Source organism: Larimichthys crocea, chromosome VII (genome assembly GCF_000972845.2).
Source record: "Larimichthys crocea isolate SSNF chromosome VII, L_crocea_2.0, whole genome shotgun sequence".
NCBI classification, from domain to species: domain Eukaryota; kingdom Metazoa; phylum Chordata; class Actinopteri; family Sciaenidae; genus Larimichthys; species Larimichthys crocea.
This window is the reverse complement of record NC_040017.1, coordinates 28,319,744-28,338,603: the sequence shown is the minus strand read 5'-3', so window position 1 is coordinate 28,338,603 and position 18,860 is coordinate 28,319,744. Positions and strand designations below refer to the sequence as shown.

The window sequence follows — 18,860 nt, the reverse complement described above, 5'->3', positions numbered from 1 at the left end:
GCTCAGAGCCGCGATGAGTTCAAAGACTTGTTTCCGTGTCTGTAAACAGTGAAACTGTCTTCAAATGAGCAAGAGCAGGGTGTGCTACACACACACACACACACACACACACACACACACACACACACACACACATTCCTGTCATTGTCTGGTGGGGAGTCTCCTCTCGTACTTCAGGGCGTTGTTGTTCATGTTTGAGGTTTTCTGAATCATCAGAGGGGCGTGTGCACCAGTTAGACCAGACCAGACCAGACCAAGACCAGGACTAAGACCAGAACTCTGTGTGGATTCTCTGACCTAGCAGATGTTCAGTGAGAGTGACGATGACGATGATGAAGGTGTTTGTAGTAAATACCTGACAACACCCACCTGTGGGTGGGGTCAGACTGCTGAGCGTCCTTTTATGGAAACTTCCTGTTGGAGCAGCTGCAGAAGTAAAAACAGAACCAGTCGTAGTTCTTGTAGTAACAGAAGCAGTACTTGTCATACTAGAAAAGTAGCGTAAATATTTAGTGTTATGTTACATAATAGTAGTAGTTGTTATACAGAAGTTGTAGAAGTACTAGAAGTACTAGTAGTAGAGGTAGCAGCAGCAGTAGTAACTGTTGTAGTCATAGTGGCTGTTGTAGTAGTCGTTATAGTAGTTATAGAAATAGTTGTAGTGGAAAAAGTAAATATTTCTTTGTAGTTGTAGTTCAAGTCATTGTAATAGTATCCATAGTAGTCGTAGTTTTGCAGCAGCAGCAGCAGTAGTTATAGTAGTAGTAGTTGTTGTAGTTGTAGTTGTAGTAGTAGTAGTAGTTGTAGTAGCAGTAGTAGTAGTTGTAGTTGTAGTAGTAGTAGTTGTAGTAGTTGTACTAGTAGTAGTAGCAGTAGTTGTAGTTGTAGTTGTAGTAGTAGTAGTTGTAGTAGTTGTACTAGTAGTAGTAGCAGTAGTTGTAGTAGTATTAGTTGCAGTAGTAGTAGTACTTGTAGTAGTTGTAGTCGCAGTAGTAGTAGTTGTAGTAGTAGTTGTAGTAGTAGTAGTATTAGTTGTAGTCGCAGTAGTTGTAGTTGTAGTTGTAGTATTAGTTGTAGTCGCAGTAGTATTAGTTGTAGTAGCAGTAGTAGTAGTTGCAGTTGTAGGGGTCTCCAAAGCTTCAGAAGTCTGTCAGCTGTTCTGTTGTTACGAAGTGAATATAAATAAAATATAAATGAAAAGTATTTTGTTGTTTCTTCATCACGAGAAACATTTTAACATTAAACTCCACAGAGCGTCCACAGTCTCCTCCTGATCCCGTGAAGCGAAACAAACGCACCGTTCTCATCAAACCAGCCTGCAGGCTGCGTCTGAACTGAGACGAGGCCGCAGACCTCGTGGTGATAAAGCATGGCTAACATGGTGTTAGCACAACGTTAGAATAACGTTAGATTAACGTTAGAATAACATTCTCATGATGTTGTTTCAGTGTTTTGGCAACACAGAGGAAATGTGAGCTGCTCTGAGTCAGAACGTGGAAAAATAAAACGGAAACAGATTTTCAGCGTGAGTCACTTCAGATGACTCACTTTGTTTTGGTGTGTGTGTGTGTGCGTGTGTGTGTGTGTGTGTGTGTGTGTGTGTGTGACAGGACATGGAGGTGAGCCCCCCTGAGCTGATGAACATCCTCAATAAAATCATCTCCAAGCGTGAGTTTGTTTGTGTTCTACTCTGAAATACTGTGTAGTATTTCTGAAGTATGTGAAGTATTCCAGAGTTTATTTATAGTATAAAAAATATAATTTAACGATCAGTCACTTCCTGTTGGTTTGAATCAACGTTAACTGAACTTCCTGTTCCAGATGGAGGTCTGAAGACCGACGGCTTCAGCATCGAGTCCTGCAGGAGCATGGTGGCTGTCATGGACGTATCCTCCACTACACACTACTACTACTGCACACTACTGCACACTACTACACACTACTACACTACCACACACTACTACACACTACTACACACTGCTACACTATTACACACTGCTACACTACCACACACTGCTACACACTGCTACACTATTACACACTGCTACACTGTACTACTGAAACAGTACTGCAGTGACTGTACCAGCAGCAGGGCCAGTTTTATAAGTGGTAGTACCTGCAGTAGTAACAGCAACAGTAGTAATAGTATCTTATCAGACAGTAGTAGTAGAAGTAGTTGTAGTATTTGTAGTATGTTGACAGGACAAGCTTAGTTTACTGTCTGTTTTTGTCTCATTTTGTCTGTTATTATTTGTTTGTTAGCTTTTGTTTGTTTGTGTTTATTATTTTTGTCTCTTTTGTTTGTTATTTGTCTGTTTTTATTTATTTATTGTCTGTTTTTTGTTTTTGTTTGTTTTGTTTGTTTGTGTTTATTATTTTTGTCTCTTTTGTTTGTTATTTGTCTGTTTTTATTTATTTATTGTCTGTTTTTTGTCTCTTGTTTGTTTTTTATTTGTTTTATTTGTTTTGCACTTTTTGCATTTCTTTGGCTTTCCTCTGAGTTTGACCCTTGACCCCGCCCCCTCAGAGTGACAGCACAGGTAAACTGGGCTTCCACGAGTTCAAGTACCTGTGGAACAACATCAAGAGGTGGCAGGTCAGTGCACTGAGTGCCGAGCGTTCGATCCCCTCCAGTCCGTCAGCACAAACATGAAAACAACGTTAATAAAACGTTTGTTTGTTTGTTTTTGTCTCCAGGGGATCTACCTGTCCCACGACGCCGACCGCTCAGGTGTGATCTGCTCCAAGGAGCTGCCGAAGGCCTTCAAGGCTGCAGGTGAGTGTGTGTGTGTGTGTGTGTGTGTGTGTGTGTGTGTGTGTGTGTGTGTGTGTGTTTAAATCACTGCAGTGTGAACACGTTTCAGATTGGTTGTGTTTGCGTTTGTGCAGGGTTCCCTCTGAACGACCAGCTCTACAAGCTCATCATCCGTCGTTATAGCGACGAGCACGGTGACATGGACTTTGACAATTACACTGGCTGCCTGGTGCGACTGGACGCCATGTGCAGTGAGTCAGCTCGATTATCATTATTAATAATAATTAATTAAAACTTTTTAAATGTAATAAAATTTATTTAAAAGGTTAAGTCGATTATTTTTTGTTCCAAATTGTAAAATCAAATCACATATTTTCGTTTTTTTTGGCATGCGTGTTTCATTAAATTATATTTTAGAGGCGTCATGCATCATTTTATTCACATTTTTTTTACAAAATTCTTCCTCTGAGCCTCTAAAACATCAAAAATAAATCTGTAATAATTCAATAATATAACTGTGAACAAATGTCTGAGGTGTAATTCTTTAATAACCTTCTCATAATTTAGATTTAAATTTGTGTCTATATAACGTGTGTTTGCTGCAGGAGCCTTTAAGACTCTGGATAAGGACAACAGTGGCACCATCGACCTGGACATCAAGGAGGTAAAAACTTAAAAATATGAAGTAAACAAGTTAACTAGAATGTTTCTGATGCTCGCTGTGTCTCACCCATACTGCATTATTGACAGTACTACAGTAAGTACAGTATAAATACCACAAGCTGTATCATTCAATTTTCTGCCCGGCAACCAGCGACAGTTAACAGCTATAAATAGAAACAGCTGCTCTGCTCTGATTGGTGGACTGCTATGGAGCTGACTGTCAACTGGCACTGCTGAGAGAAAGATGAAGCCTCGAAAGTAACCCTCGAACAACAGACAGCTGTCAACAAACTATAAGTCGTATCAATGAACAGACTTGATTACGAGCATACTCAGGCTTTGCTGAACATCTACATATATAATTTGCGTGGCTAAAGTTAAAAATGTGACCTCTAGAGCGAGGTAAAAACACTGGTCCGTCTGCTGCCCTCCACAGATTTCTGCTGTCAGTTAATATGGGAGTAAATGGGGCAGTTGGTGGGTGATCCTGACACATCTGAGCTAACAGAGCCAAAACTATAAGTCCGACAGCTTCAGCAGGTTCATGTGAGCGAGCGGCACGACATTTCCAACAGTTTGATGTTAAAAGTATTTCCGTAGGGTGAAATTTGTGCCACTGAGAGCAGTTTGAAAATGATATTTTCGACAGATTTGGTCAATTTTCCCGCTCTTTTCGCTGGTTGCTGAAAGTCAGAAAAGTCTGACTGAATGTCGGCCATTTTGTCCTTCTCTGTCAAGAGACACAACGACACGATTAAAATCATTAAAATCATTAAAATCATTAAAATCATCGTTCAGTTTATAGATACTTTATGAAATTAGCTACAGAGACCAAAACTGTTTTTTGTACCAGGCTGTAAACATGTTTATTTCTGCTGTGAAGTTGGACATTTGGACATGGACACTTCTGGAGCCAGCCTCAGGTGGACGCTGATCTGATGTTTTGTGTCTTTGTGTCTTTGTGTCTTTGTGTCTCTCAGTGGCTCCAGCTGACGATGTATTCGTGAGTGGACGGAGGGAAGCTGCTGCTCTACACGACCAAAAACATCGTCTTCTATCTCGTTATGTGTGTGTGTGTTTAACGGATGTGCAATAGTGTTTTAAAACAAACCCACCATCTCCATGGTAACGGGACCAAACAAAAAAAAAACCCAGGACCAAACAGTCGAGTCGGCGCCGTGCTGTCGCACCATCCCGCTGCTGCCAGGAGGTGGCGCTACAACATCCACCATGTTGGAGATTTCTTTGTTTTCTGTTTTAGAGCAAATTTAAAAAGAAAAGTTCTCGATTTTTATTTGGCTGGAAACTGTTTTTAATCAGATTTTGAATTGATCCTGAATGTTTGAAGGAATAAAGTGACACAACTGACATTAAAGCCTGACTCTGAAGTTTGGAAGTTTTTAAGGTTTTTACACTTTAATGAATCACAGATAAAGTAATAGTCACTGTTAATTATGATTATTATGAATTATTAATCCCATTAAAAGGTCCAGTGTAGTCCAGGCTTTAGTTTACTGCAGTGTATTTAGGTGTTACTCTGTTTTCATTACATTAATCACCTGAAAATAAGAATTCTGTTTTTCTGAACTTATGTTGAGCTTTTTGTATCTGTGGATAGTTATCATGAAACACAGATTCATACATCACTTCTTCTTCTACACGTGTTACTCATCATTTAATCACATTCTTACACCATCACCTGTAACTGGTGGGGGTGGAGCTTATCCCAGCTCAATTTGGGAGAGAGGCGGGGTCCGCCATGGACCAGTCCGCAGTTCATCACAGGACAGGTAGAGACAAACATTGACACCTATGGACAATCCAGAGTCAGCAGTGAACCTGTTCATGTGTTGACCTGTGGGAGGAGCCGAGCAGCAAAATTCATCTCCTGAAAATCTAAAACATCTAAAACAAACTTTATATTTTTCTGAATAATAAAAGAAACTTGTGATGTTTCTTCTGTTTTATAATGTATATGAAAATGTTATCTTTGTCTTTAATTTTATATATATTATTTTTATTTTATATTTGTATTTGTTTTATTTTTTTATTCATTGTTTTTATGTTTGTCTCAATATTATATTTATATATATATATATATAATATATATATATATATATATACACGCACTCACAATTGTTAATAATAATAATATATAATTTTATTTCTATTTTTTTCTATTGTATTTCTTTGTTTTTATTTTATTTTATTTGGGTGAAATAAGATTTTGTGTGTGTGTGTGTGTGTGTGTGTGTGTGTGTGTTGTGGGGTGTGTGTGTGTTTGTTGAGGGGCGGGGTGGGGCCGGTGTGTCGGAGGAGAGGGGCGGTGCAGAGCGGACACAGATGCTGAGGAGGAACAACAGGTTCGATCTGCGGAGGAGAGAGAAGAGGAGGAGGAACAACAGGTTCGATCTGCGGAGGAGAGAGAAGAGAGAGAGGGGCAGAAGAAGAGAAAGAAGAGAAAGAAGAGAAAGAGGAGCAGAAGAGGAGAAAGAGGAGCAGAAGAGGAGAAAGAGGAGCAGAAGAGGAGAAAGAGGAGCAGACCGGTGAGACACATTTAATCAGAACTGTAATTATTAACACAATTATGACGTTTGAAGAAACTTTATTCAGACAGACAAACACTCACGTCACAGCTCTCTGTGGCGATGACGTCATAGAAATCTGTCGTTAATGAGTTAATTAAACATCAAACAACAAACAGCTGATGGACACGTCACAAAGTGTGACTGAAGGTGTGAATGTACCTGGAGGTGACGTCACGATGTGCGCCAGGTGTAGGACGGTTCATTGTTTACTACCTGCTCAGGTGTGTCATGATCAGAAGTAATGTAACGTGTGGCAGCATCTGATGCTGCTGTTGGTCAGTTCCACCTGCGTGGACCTTTGTGACTGACAGAACTTTCTGTCTTTACATAAACACGACGCAGCATATCAGAGTCTGAACCTCACCTGTCTCACCTGAGTCGTCTTTAAAGTGCTGAGTGAGCTGCCACACTTCATCTGACCTCACACAGATCTACGTTAACTTCATCCACAGACACTAACATCAGAGTTATCGTGTTCAGAGAAGTCACACAATGACACAAACTGAGCAGTACACGTGTGCTGTGAGGTCGGAGAGATTGATTTAAAGGTTTGAGGTGAGACAAAGAGTTTTTGAAGTGATTGGTTTGATTGATTCTTTAATAATTGATCAATTATTGACGTTGGTCTACAGAAATCTGCTGACTGAAGTCTTTATTATGAATGATTTGCTTTCATATCGTCAGACGAGCCTTCGTGTTTCCCATCTGGCACGTTTACCTGCTTTGTATTTACATTTATGATTATAAATAATTCATCAGTTTATCGCAGATGGAATCAAAACATCATTTAGTTTTTGTGTGAACATCAAAAGTCTTTTCTTCTTCTTCTTCTTCTTCTTCTTCTTCTTCTCGGTCGTCCTCGTCTTTGTTCCAGCAGGTGCTGATTAGCGCTTTGGTTTAATTATGATGCTCCGGCTCGATAACACACAAAGAAAGTGCTGGGTGGAGGAGCTACAGCAGGGAGGGTGGTGTTTGTTCATCTGGTCGTCTCATGGACTTTTAGAAGAAGCAGTTTGTAGTTGTAGCTGGCATTGTTATCCCAACAGAACTACAAATCAGTGACATGATCTTCATTTGATTGATTTGATTTGTAGTTTCACATTTCAAGAGTTCTTTGAGCAGATCAGCAGCCAGCCTACATATTTATTCAAGAGTAAAGGGACATACAGCCTGAAAGTAACACACTGAGTACGTTAAGACGACTATGAGACGACATATCTTGGACTGATCTGACCAAAACAATTTGCCAATAACACAGAAAATGACCAGTTAGTGATTCATCAGTAGCTAACATAGCAAGTCTTAGAGACAGGAGCCAGTCCAACTGGTAACCAGTCCTGAAGCTCATGACCAGGCCAGTAGCCGCAGTGTGTTGCTAGGTTACGTTGTTTCCAGCGTTTGAATGAATGGACGACATGTTCAGATGTTACATCGTACCGGCTGACTGACTGACTGACTGACTGACTGACTGACTGACTGACTGACTGACTGACTGACTGACATGCCTGATGGCATCTGGCTGGTTGTCAGGAGAACTGAGTCCTGGAAACAAGGTTGTCCATCTGTCCATCTGTCTCTCTGTCTCTCTGTCTGTCTGTCTGTCTGTCTGTCTGTCTGTCTGTCTGTCTGTCTGTCTGTCTGTCTGTCTCTTCTATTGTCTGTGATTATAAATAATGACCGTGTCACTCTGCTCTCCAGGTGACAAAACCACCTGATGCTGCAGCTTAATCTGGTCACCTGGGACTGAAAACACACACACACCAACACACACCAACACACACACATGCATTCACGGACAGCCAACATGGCGTCAGACCCGCCCATCCTGACGGAGCAGGAGGAGCTGCAGAGGAGAGCCAATCACGTCACAGATGAGGTGAGCAGACCTCACTGGTAAATGATGTCAGCAGTTTGAATGATCTTCAGTTCTTTGTGGACACTGACGAGCACGTCGTGGTTCCTGTGCCACTCGAGTTTACTCTCATCAGGTGTTAGTACCCAGACATGAAGTGTCCCTCAGTCTGAGAATACCTTGAGTTTTTCTTTGGTACGTCTTCAACCATCCTTAAACCTTAAAGTCAGTGTCCTCTGAGGACCTGGATGGTGAACTGTAACATGTTGAACTTCTCCCCTCAGTGCTTCGCATCTTTCATAGGTACCAATAAATGTTATCATCAGAAGATTCAAAATAACTGAGGCGACGACCAGAGGGACGAAACAACACAACAACACACACACACACACACACACACACACACACACACACACCCACACTGTCAAACACACTCGACAGATCAGTGAAGAGCTCTGAGCCTGAGGGGAGTCTCCCTTTAAGAGCACATGACTTACCTGGTTGCTAAGGAGATGACCAGTCTCCTGGTGCAGAGAAACATCATTAGGTCTCACACACACACACACACACACACACACACACACACACACACACACACACACACACACACTCACACACACACACACTCCATGGGGTTTAAAGGGTACTACAGGTCAAAGCCATTTGTCACCTCATCATCCCTCGACGGGGAAGTCCCCGGAGATTAACATGATATTTACACAACACACACACACACACACACACACACACACACACACACACACTTTCCATGTGACTGTCAGTACCATGTGAAGACAGGTCGTCACGTCTTAAGGCTGTAAACGTGGTGGACTCTGACTCTGGTTGACGTCTTGTTAATGTTGAAGTCCTCAAAATGTTTCTGCTCCGTTCTTCAACTTCTCGTAATTTTCCACGATGTGAAATAATCCCAACATGATCGATGTCGTCTGTAAATCGTCTGATCTCAGTCCTGATTCAGACACTTTCTTTTTCTTTTATTGTATACGTCATCACGGAGAAAAAACGAAATATTTGGTTTAAAAAGTTGAATAAACTTTGAAACAAACCAACTGAACATCCATTTATTCTTCATTTCTCATTGTAAACTTTACGTTTACATGTTCATCTGACCTGCTGTGCACTGATTACAATGATTACTGTGTACTCCATAACACTTCATTTAATTTGAATGTACAGTTTGGACCTTTATTGTCTCTGTTTTACCAACATTTATTGTTCAGAAAATGACAACCCCATAACCTGCACATATTTTGTGTCTTTCAGTCTCTGGAGAGCACGAGGAGGATGATGCAGATGATGGAGGCGGTATGTACAGATAGAAATACATAGGTACTGTATAGATGTACTGTATGGAGAAGTACAGTGATTAAATAAAGAAGACTAACGAGAGAGGACAACCCTCATCCTCGTTATCATGTTGTCTTCACATCGATGTTTCCACGAGAGGAAATGAGATGTCTCAGCAAACGTCGTTAAACAAGACGGATGCTGGGAGGTGATTAACTCTGACTTACTGAAAACGAAGAGACGGAGGAAGAGATGACCGTAAACACTCATTACACGTGGAGTCTTCATGTGATCTGTCATATTTATGTGATTCTTCCTGCAGAGTAAAGATGCTGGGATCAGAGCTTTGGTCATGCTGGATGAACAAGGAGGTAATCAGTTTATATTTGTCCATTCTTTAAGTGTCTTTGTCCAATCTGTCCTGGATCCTCCAGCATCTGAAACCACCTCAATAGGCTGCTGTATTCACTGTTGGACTGTCGGTCACTGGAAGCAGCAGCTGTAGTTTTGAAGCTTATGTTTGAAGACGTATGTGAGACGTACTCGTAATAAATCACCTCAGACTTGGCGTGAGCTTTGATTTATGGGAGGGAAAGCCAACTGTTGTTCCAACACCGTAAAACCATCCACGGTGAAACTCGTGTTCCTAACAGAGCAGTTGGAGCGTATTGAGGAAGGCATGGACTCCATCAACAGAGACATGAGAGAGGCAGAGAAGAATCTGACGGACATGGCGCAGTGCTGTGGTCTCTGTATCTGGCCAATCAGGAAGTAGGTCTGGTTTCCAAGGATCCTGTGCCTTAGAAACTCGTACCAGTGCCCAGTTCCATCAACTCTAATTGAGCTTAGAATAAGGCATGAGGTTCCACATTAAGAACACCCCCACATCCATCTATCAGGTCTGCACCAACGCTGACAAAATGGTTCAGTTTGATGATACCGACTAAGACAGCTGGTTTATGCTGCTTTAAAGAGAGAGCTGGGTAGTTTTATGACAACAAAACAAATATGAGTCTTAAGCACACGTTATATTTAGAGTATTCAGGTTTTTGTCAATGGAGTGTGGTTGATATAAATGCTTCAGTTTCCTGTTGAAGGGCTGTCTGACAGCGAGATAAAGCAGTGAAACTATTGTAAATATAGCAAACACTTGGTTGGATTCAGAGGTTTGTCCATTCATTTCAGTGGAGGGTTGTCCATTTCGGCTCCGGCAGTCCATGCTGCAGGGGTGTCAGCGAAAAACCATGCAGGGCGTGCGGGAGGAGAAGCTGATCCAGATCCAACTTGTGGACAAGCAGACACTCAGATCGGTCTAATCATCGGATACAAATCAAACTGAAGTTCTTCGTGTCATTATTTTGCAGCATAAATTACGAGTCAGACTCAGATTTAGAAGCTGGTACATGAAATAAACAAAGTGAGAAGCCAACGACCCTCCACTGAAATAAATGGAAAGACCTCCTGACCTCCTGAGCGTCAAAACTGAATGGAACTGGGCACCGAGTCCGGAGAACGCACAGTTTGGCACAGCTCGGCCCGGCATGGGCCAGTTAGTTAGTGAAGAGTGACGTTATTTATGAATGTTTGGGGCGTCTCGTGTTCAGCTGCTGGTGGCTGGTGTTTTCAGTTCAGCTGTGGGGGCTTCTGGGAAATATTTTGCGTTTTATTTTGGAATTTGATTTGCCCTCCTCCGCCCTCTCTCTTTACCTCCTTCATCTCTGCTGCCACGTCCTCTCCCATCTCCTTCTCCATGTCTCCCTCTGCTCCTCCTCCCTCCTCCTGGTTCTCCTCCCGTAGAGCAGTTGGAGCACATAGAGGAGGGTTTGGATCAGATCAACTCTGATATGAAGGAGGCAGAGAAAAACCTGACCGACCTGGGCAAATGCTGCGGCCTCTGCTCCTGTGATAAGTAGGTGCTGTTTGTTCATGTGTGTTTGACTCTTGCACATTATTCTAAGGTGAGTTCATGACGTCGACTGAAGATGGTAAACATGTTTTCAGACGCTCATCAGCTGCTTCAGCATTCTCGTGTCGCCTGCTTGCCTTGCTGTTGCAATCTGTCTAGTAGTAGTCTCTGTGACGTCCCCGCAGACTGTCTAAAACCTGGACGTAGTCTCCGTGACGTCCCCGCAGACTGTCTAAAACCTTCAATTTAAGTGGTTGGAGTGGTTCTGCATCACGTTCAACAGGCTAATCTCCAACTGGAGTGGTTCTGCATCACGTTCAACAGGCTAATCTCCAACTTTCTCTCAGACTGAAGGCCTTTGAGGAGAGCGGTGCATACAAGGCCATCTGGGGAGGCACCGCCGGTCAGGACGGCATTGTTTCCAATCAGCCGCCATCGTCTCGCGTTGTGGACGAGCGGGAGATCATGATCATGAGCGGAGGATACATACAAAGGTAATAGAAGAGTTAAATGAAGTGTTATTGTGTGTTGAGCGAGGCAGCTGTGGTGAATGTTTGCTCTTCTTTTGAACACACTGACATGTAATACTACCCGTCATCCGTCATCGGGCAGCTGGCCAAACGCAAACACACACTTTACTCCGCTTTGTCTCAGGGTGACCAACGACGCCCGAGAGGACGAGATGGAGGAGAACCTGGCTCACGTCGGCAGCATCATCGGAAACCTGAAGAGTATGGCGCTGGACGTGGGGAATGAGTTGGACACGCAGAATGACCAGATCGCACGCATAGGGGGAAAGGTAAGACACCGAGAGGGTCATCGGGAGGTTTCACAAGGTATCAACGAAAACTTTGGCTGTGCATCAGGAAAACTGGATCAAGGACAAAGTGCTGTAGATAAACCACTGACGTAGTCTCTGTGACGTCCCCGCAGACTGTCTAAAACCTGGACGTAGTCTCCGTGACGTCCCCACAGACTGTCTAAAACCTGCATCAGTTCTTGATTGAGACATTTCTGTTGTGTAATGTGCAGACGTGCAAAACAATGCTGAACAACAGAACAACATGCGTGAATGTGAACTGTTGACGAGATGGACATATTTTTTAAATAGTACCTCCAACAGCAGAAAATGTTTTTACTGATAGCTTCTTTACTAAAACACCAATCAGAGCTGATCTCTGGTGGTTCTCACTTCCTGTCTTTCTCTCTCTCTGCAGGCTAACCTCAACGTGTCGCGCATCGACGCCGCCAACCAGAAAGCCAACAACCTCATGAAGCGATAGAAGGAAAACGCTTTAACACTCGCCGCCGTTAGTCTCTGCTTGAGGTCACTTCCTGTTTATACTTGTGATATTCTGATTGTTATCGTTTCACACGCACAGGCCTTTTTTTTTTTGTTTTGTTAATTTGCATTTGACACCCTCTGCGGTCACTCAGCACAGAAAGCAAACTGGGTCACTGACAGCAGCACCGACCTCCACCACCACCTCCACCACCACCAACAGCAGCAACAGCAGCAGGGAGCACTGTCACACCAATGCACGAACCGAGAATTTATCGTGGGTTCGTTTGGCTTGTTGCACCTTTTAAACCACCGGGACAAATATGCAGATCACATGAGCTAATTCTTAAATTTTCAAACGTAAACATGAGTGTGTACCACACACACACACACACACACCTCATACAGAAAGGGGGCAAACACGTGCAGGGCAGCGCCCTCTGCAGGCGGATGCGGGTATCGCACCAAATAAGGAAACACGTATTTGTGTCCAGAGGCGCAGCTCTGGCGACACCAAGCGGCCAAACGTGGAACCTGCTCCCCCTTCATGCTGCCATCATCTTGTCTTCTTTTGCATGTTTTTATATAAAAATTACGATTTATTTATTATAATTAAAATAGGGAGGGGAGTCTGATTATCTGAAATCACATGAATCTTGTTTTTTGTGTGTGTTAGATCAGCTGGTGACCTTAAAGAGGCCGCTGCTCAGTATATTGATGTCTGGTTGTGTTTACATGCTGAAATATGAATAAAAAACGTATAAAAACACGTCGTGGCTGACTAATTAAGGAGTTTTATAATAATGAGCAGGTTAGATGTTTAAATTAAGCGTTAAATGTTGATGATTAGTGAAGTTTCGCGTGTTTTGGTGGACGTTGTGATTTTGAGCAGGGGGCGCGCGACGGGAGGGAAAAATAATAATTCGGAGCATGCGCAGTAGCGTCGTTCTCGTCACTCCGAACTTTCGGGAGAACCGCGGAGGAAGAAGAGGAGGGAGAGAACAGCGCCATTTTATATCCTGGTAACCGTTTCAACACGCACGCACCGTTACAAACACCGCACGGCGGCGGTGAGTGTCCGGTAACACACCGCACACCGGGGCCGGTCGGCCGGTTTAAACGCGGCGAAAGAGAGCGAAGCGGAGCTAGCTAGCGTCATCTCGGCCACCGATAGTCGCCGTAAACCGACTTCTTTAAATGGCGCCTTTTTTTTTTTTTTTTTTAAATGGCGCCTTTTTTTTTTTTTTTTTTTACATCCGCGATAAATCCACGCGTTGATGCCGGAATCCGTGTCCGCTTTTCGGCTCTGCTCAGCGGACACACACGGAGCGGAGAGTCGGTGTGTCTGTCTGTGTCCCTCTACATGTATGTGTGTGTGTGTGTGTGAGCCGCCAGGCACGAGCGAGCTACAGCAGGCTGAGGCAGGGCACGAGCTCAACAAAGACTCCAGGACGGCCGCCGCTGATTGGCTCAGCGGGGAGCACGTGACCAGCGGGGAGCACGTGACCAGCGCAGACGCAATGTTAATTTTTTTTTTAAACGTGTTCCTCCTCAACCGTTAATTAACGTATTTTAAACGTTTCCACAACGTTAACTCGGCGGGAAAAAAACAAACATTTTATTATAATATTTAGAAAAATTAAAAAAGTTGAATATTTAAGAATATTTATGACATAATCATGTGAAGAAATGTTTTTTTTTTTAATTTTACTTAAATTAATGAATTAATAAGTTGAATGACAAACATTTAGGTTATTCTATTAAGACAGCTCAGTTTATGTGTTTTTATTTAAATCTGACACCTAATCTCAACAAAACATTACTCACCCGGCCAGAAGGGGACAGTGTAGGAACACAAGCTGAGGACGACGCCTTGAAAACCAGCTCCAAACACACACAGACTAATATATATATTTATATTTATATATTATGACCATGTGGAGGGTAGAGCTTCTTCTCAGCCTGAGCTGAGACACCTCTCTTAATATTTCACGTTTGGTTCAGGTGGAGTCGTCACTAAGGTGGTAACGTCTCCCTCAGAGGAGCTATGAGCGCCTGGCGAGGCGTGACGGAGGACGCACATTTAGTTGACCTCTGCCTCAGCTTCTCGATTCCTCGCGTCCGAGGAGGCGAGGTGAGGAATCGAGGATGTAGAAAGAGGGATTAAATGACTGACCTTCACGAGTTTATATCAAAGTTTTCAAAACAAACAGCATCAAAGACACAAAAACAGACTCAGAATATAAAAGATTAATGAACGCGTTAGAATAAGGTCGATCCAGACTTTTATAGACAGTCAGATGGATTTTAAAGTCGGTCCTGACGTTAACGGGAAGCGAGAATCGAGGTGACGTGGTCTCACAAGTGCGAGAGCGAGTTTATAATATTTGGTCCTTCCTCCTCTTTGCTCTCAGGCCCTTTGCAGTCGGTGGGACTCCTCGGGTTGGTTCAGGACGAGGCGGCCCAGGAGGGAGGTGAAGTCGGACTGAGCTGTAGAGGGCCGTCTGAAGGTGGAGGAGTCGGAGTGGACAGGGTGGAGGTGCAGCCATGTCGGTCTCGTGGCGTGACGACGACGAGGAGTTCAGGGTGGGAGGAGTGAGAGCAGGGCTGAAGTCCAAACCGAGGTTCTCCTTCACGGAGGTCAAACTGCTGCTGGAGGCGGTGAAGAGGAACAGATACATCATCCTCAGTGAGTGTTTGTTGGGTCGCCTCCGTAACGTCTGTGTGAAGCCGATCAGAACCATAACGACCCGGACTCCTAACGTGTTGCGTGTCTTTCTGTAGGGAAGTTCAACCACGGCGTGTCGGCTGAAACGAAGAAACAGACGTGGGCGGAAATCACAGACCAGATCAACGGACTGGGAGAGAACCACAGAGAGGTTTGTCGAGTCGTGACGGCGACGTCCGCAATGTTTACACTGAGACAGAGTTTAGTCCGTGTCGAGGGTTCGTCCATGTTTCTCCAGCATTGGACGTAAATCATCTACTGGTTAATCCTCTGGGGACTAAGAGCCGTCTTCATCTCGTTTTCACTTATGAACAATGTGTAATGTATATGGAACACCATGTGTTTGGTATCTATGGATTCAGGAGAACCTAGGCTATCATAAACATGCATGTAATGTGCCTATAAAGGAAGTATGAGTTAAAAATCTACAAAACACTAAAGAATTCAGTAGATTTTGAATAAAAATAATATTTATAATCCCTTTGCCTGACGTACAGACTGCAGTTTTTCATCTCAAACCAACCGTCCAACATCGTTCACTTCAGCAGTAGTTTATAGCAGTCGGAGGTTCCTTCTTCTCTAAATAAAAGAGGTTTTGTTTCTTCTCAGGTGCGTCAGATCATGAAGAAATGGGCCGACCTCAAATGTGACGGGAAGCGACGCATCGTGGCGCTTCGGGGCCCGAACGGCAGCAACCTGAGGAAGAAGAACCTCGGCCCCGTGGAGAGGATGGTCCACAAGATCCTCATGATGAGTCCGAGAGGAGGTGAGGAGGCGACGATGGCGAGATGATGAAACAGAGGACGGATTCTTCCCGTCAAGGCAACGAGCTCTCGACTAGCTGAACAAACGCTGCCACCCTCACTTGTCGACACCAGGAATAGTCGTTTTCGTTACTGAAGGGCAGAAACGTCGCATCAAAGCAGTGTGTTAACTTTTCGTTTGTCTGTTCTCAGACCGCGACAGCGATCTGGAGCTCGGTGACGACGACGACTTTCCAAAGCTTTACAACAAAGGCCCGCCCTCCTCCAACCCTCCGACCTACTCCTACCTCAGCCTGACGGACAGCTCGTACTCTTTACCCGGAGGAGCCTCCTTCGACATCTCTCCTCTGTCCTCACCGGAGAAAGAACTCGGCGGTAAGTGGAGCTGATAATCTGTGACCGAACAAAACAACATTAGAAATATCCCCATCACTTTGTTAAACATCTGAGTAAGTAACAGCCACTGCCATCGGCTGAAGCCGAAGTTCAGCCTAGTCTGAACAAGAAGAGACACTAAAGAAAACTTAAAATATGAAACATTTGTGACTGATCCTCAAAGTTTGTTTACAATTCAAGAATGCAGATTTTAAGAAACCCGCCGAGAGCTGCAGCAAAGAAACACAATGTTAGAAAGAGATTGATTCTGCTGTCAGACTCGTTTAGACTTCCTACTAATTGCCTCCTCGTTAAAAATCTTTCGCTTGGCGTGTTCTGTGGTGATGTGACGTTCCTTGTTGTTGTTCAGGCGATCCTTTCCATTCCTCGTCTGAGTTTGACCTGGACATGGCCGACGACGGAGGTAAGAATGTCGTTTTTATATATTTCTGTTTGTTCCCATAAATTCCCGAGTTGTTAAAATCACGTGTTGTCTCCTCCAGAACAAACGATGGACTTTGACGAAAACGACGACTCCTCCCTGTTCTCCTCTTACCCTCCCTCTGCCCCTCCACCCTCCTCCACTACCAACAACACCTCCCTGGACCCGCTCCCTGACGACGCCCTGCTGAGGGTCAAGCCGGTCCACACCTACTCCCGAAACAGCAGCCAGAACCACACCACCACCACCACCACCACCTCGTCCAGACCTCCAACCGGACCCTCCACCTCCTCTGACTTCCCCTCGGCATCTGATGCAGACGCTGCCTCGTCCTCTGTTGCGCCTCCTCCGTCGCAGTCTCCCACAGGCTCCTCCTCCTCCGCCCCCGCTACTTTCTCCTCAAAATCAGCCAATGACTCTACCTCTGAACCTGCGCCCTCCACCTCCTCCTCCTCCATCCCACCACCTCCTGCTCCTACTGTCGCTGTATCCTCTTCTTCGGTTACCCCGACCACAACCTCCGCTCCCTCCTCCATCTCTAATCAACCGTCTACTTCCTCCTTAGCTCCCCCACCCACTCATCCCTCCACCTCCTCAGGCTCGAACAACCCATCCGACCCGCTCCCAGCCGGAGCGTCCTCCCGCCGAGCCCACGACCACGTGGCCCAGATGGCCTCCCAGAGCCTGCAGCAGCAGCGGGCCAGCAGGATGCTCCTGACGTCGGTGTCGCAGTCTCTGGAGGTGTTGGCTCAGTCCGTCCAGCTGCTGGTGGAGAGCCAGCAGGAGTTTGTCCAGGAGTCTCTGCTGCTGCAGCGGGAGACGGTGGACATCCTGAGGGACTTCTCCAACACGGCGCTGACCATGCTGAGAGACAAAGCTAACAGCGGACAGGTGGCGGCGCATCATCCTCACTCCGCCGCACGCTTCTGAAAAAAACTGACACCAACAAACTAACCACGAGACGGGTGCAGGTCAACGTCGGGAGTCGACTTCACGACTGCCGGACAAAGCGTCCGGCACAAGGACGTGCGGTTTCATCGTAGGCCGGTCGTTCACGTTTTATTTCTGTACTTCCTGTTTGTGGCGATCTCGCCACCAGGTGTGTCGATCTACTGAAGTTAACCCGCCCTCCCGCACACGGACTGACTGAAGTAATCAGAGCTGTTACTCACGTACTAATACTACACTGTAAAAATACTGTAATGTAAGGTTGGTTACTACTCGAGTACTTGTTTGGGCGTATGCAAGTACTCGCAGATTGACGAGTTATCAGTTCTTCAATGTTGATTAAGACGTCAGAGAAGATCAGAACAGAAATGTCGACTTGTGTTGAACGCCGTGGACGGACAGAGCTTCACGTCTGTGGACGTTTGTCTTCACGTCAGCTGTCGGACAGTTGAACCACTCACTGACCTTTTGGTTCATTTCAGACTTCATTGCGAGTACTCGAGTATGAAAGTGACATAAAGGATTACCCAGAAGCCCACGGTGACTGTTTGTTTTGTCTGACCGACAGTCGAAAGCTGAATTATTTTAAATAAAGTAAAATAAAAACAGAATCTAAACCATCAGATGTTTCTGCGTGAACGATGACGATCATCTTTGAAATGATTTCACGTGTTTCTGTAACTCAAGCTGTCAGATAAATGTAGTGAAGTATAAAGTACTCTGTGTACTGTAGTACAGTAGGAGTATGAAGCGACATGTACTTCCAAGCACAGAGGAAGTTCCCAGAGTGTGACGGAGACGCTGGACGACGGGAACAAGTAAACTGTTGCGTGTCCGTAGAATATTACAGCCGAGCTCTGCATCAGAGTTGGAGCGTCCCTTCACGCGTCGCCTTGACGTTATGTCTTCAACTACGTCAAACGAGGAACGACGAGCGTGACGAGTCATCACGAGTACGTCCTGTGTGAGGTGGCACGTGTCTGTGATGCGACAAACATGATGAAATCCGTCATGTCTGGTCTCAATCAGAGCAGGCGTTTCTTTAAGTTTTAACAAGATGTAAAGTCAGTATTTTAGTTAATGTCCTTTAAGGGTGTTAATAAGGTAATTCTTCGTTGTTAGTCACATCTAACTTCTGATCCAAAGTTCTTCCACACAGGTGAAATCCTTAAATAACTTCTATTTATTTATTCTATCTATTAATCAGTTTTCTTTTTTCAGACGCTGTTTATTGAGTTTCTTTTTTTTA

The 18,860-nt window shown here is 44.4% G+C and overlaps 3 protein-coding genes across 9 annotated transcripts in view; all 3 read left to right on the top strand.

Annotated features, from left to right (window-relative positions):
* capns1b (calpain, small subunit 1 b) overlaps window positions 1–4,799 on the top strand; it is an 8,715-nt gene extending 3,916 nt beyond the window's left edge. Inside the window, exons 6-12 of the mRNA XM_027280523.1 lie at window positions 1,611–1,668; window positions 1,822–1,886; window positions 2,528–2,596; window positions 2,698–2,776; window positions 2,890–3,006; window positions 3,361–3,419; window positions 4,399–4,799. Coding sequence (XP_027136324.1) covers window positions 1,611–1,668; window positions 1,822–1,886; window positions 2,528–2,596; window positions 2,698–2,776; window positions 2,890–3,006; window positions 3,361–3,419; window positions 4,399–4,425 — 474 coding nt within the window. The 3' untranslated portion in view covers window positions 4,426–4,799. The remainder of the gene's footprint in view (window positions 1–1,610; window positions 1,669–1,821; window positions 1,887–2,527; window positions 2,597–2,697; window positions 2,777–2,889; window positions 3,007–3,360; window positions 3,420–4,398) is intronic.
* Window positions 4,800–5,911: 1,112 nt separating this feature from the next.
* On the top strand, window positions 5,912–13,123 carry LOC113746096 (synaptosomal-associated protein 25). Of its 4 annotated transcripts, none has more exons than XM_027280518.1 (8): window positions 5,912–5,964; window positions 7,705–7,882; window positions 9,143–9,184; window positions 9,489–9,537; window positions 10,964–11,075; window positions 11,420–11,566; window positions 11,727–11,871; window positions 12,290–13,123. In XM_027280518.1, exons 2-8 carry the CDS (start codon window positions 7,790–7,792, stop codon window positions 12,353–12,355), a joined length of 654 nt encoding a protein of 217 aa, XP_027136319.1. In that variant the 5' UTR covers window positions 5,912–5,964; window positions 7,705–7,789; the 3' UTR covers window positions 12,356–13,123. The 4 variants fall into 4 exon arrangements, with proteins under 4 accessions (XP_027136319.1, XP_027136323.1, XP_027136321.1 ...); XM_027280522.1 differs by lacking the exon at window positions 10,964–11,075 and adding an exon at window positions 9,820–9,937; XM_027280520.1 differs by lacking the exon at window positions 5,912–5,964 and adding an exon at window positions 6,156–6,227.
* A 94-nt stretch (window positions 13,124–13,217) lies between these two features.
* LOC113746095 (flocculation protein FLO11) lies at window positions 13,218–18,222 on the top strand. 4 transcript variants are annotated; one of them, XM_027280514.1, is made up of 7 exons: window positions 13,218–13,376; window positions 14,769–15,043; window positions 15,139–15,233; window positions 15,692–15,848; window positions 16,039–16,221; window positions 16,592–16,645; window positions 16,725–18,222. In XM_027280514.1, exons 2-7 carry the CDS (start codon window positions 14,902–14,904, stop codon window positions 17,591–17,593), a joined length of 1,500 nt encoding a protein of 499 aa, XP_027136315.1. In that variant the 5' UTR covers window positions 13,218–13,376; window positions 14,769–14,901; the 3' UTR covers window positions 17,594–18,222. The 4 variants fall into 4 exon arrangements, with proteins under 4 accessions (XP_027136315.1, XP_027136316.1, XP_027136317.1 ...); XM_027280515.1 differs by having other exon boundaries at window positions 13,218–13,424; XM_027280516.1 differs by lacking the exon at window positions 13,218–13,376 and adding an exon at window positions 13,615–13,693.
* Window positions 18,223–18,860: the final 638 nt, after the last annotated feature.

What these genes read in the sequence shown, in the direction of transcription:
- LOC113746095 (XM_027280514.1), top strand. Translation starts at nt 14,902, where the DNA reads ATGTCGGTCTCGTGGCGTGACGACGACGAGGAGTTCAGGGTGGGAGGA. An exon ending in GAACAGATACATCATCCTCA is followed by an intron (nt 15,044 to 15,138) that starts GTGAGTGTTTGT and finishes GTCTTTCTGTAG; the next exon opens with GGAAGTTCAACCACGGCGTG. An exon ending in CATGATGAGTCCGAGAGGAG is followed by an intron (nt 15,849 to 16,038) that starts GTGAGGAGGCGA and finishes GTCTGTTCTCAG; the next exon opens with ACCGCGACAGCGATCTGGAG.
- LOC113746096 (XM_027280522.1), top strand. Translation starts at nt 7,790, where the DNA reads ATGCATTCACGGACAGCCAACATGGCGTCAGACCCGCCCATCCTGACG. An exon ending in CCAATCACGTCACAGATGAG is followed by an intron (nt 7,883 to 9,142) that starts GTGAGCAGACCT and finishes TGTGTCTTTCAG; the next exon opens with TCTCTGGAGAGCACGAGGAG. An exon ending in TGTATCTGGCCAATCAGGAA is followed by an intron (nt 9,938 to 11,419) that starts GTAGGTCTGGTT and finishes ACTTTCTCTCAG; the next exon opens with ACTGAAGGCCTTTGAGGAGA.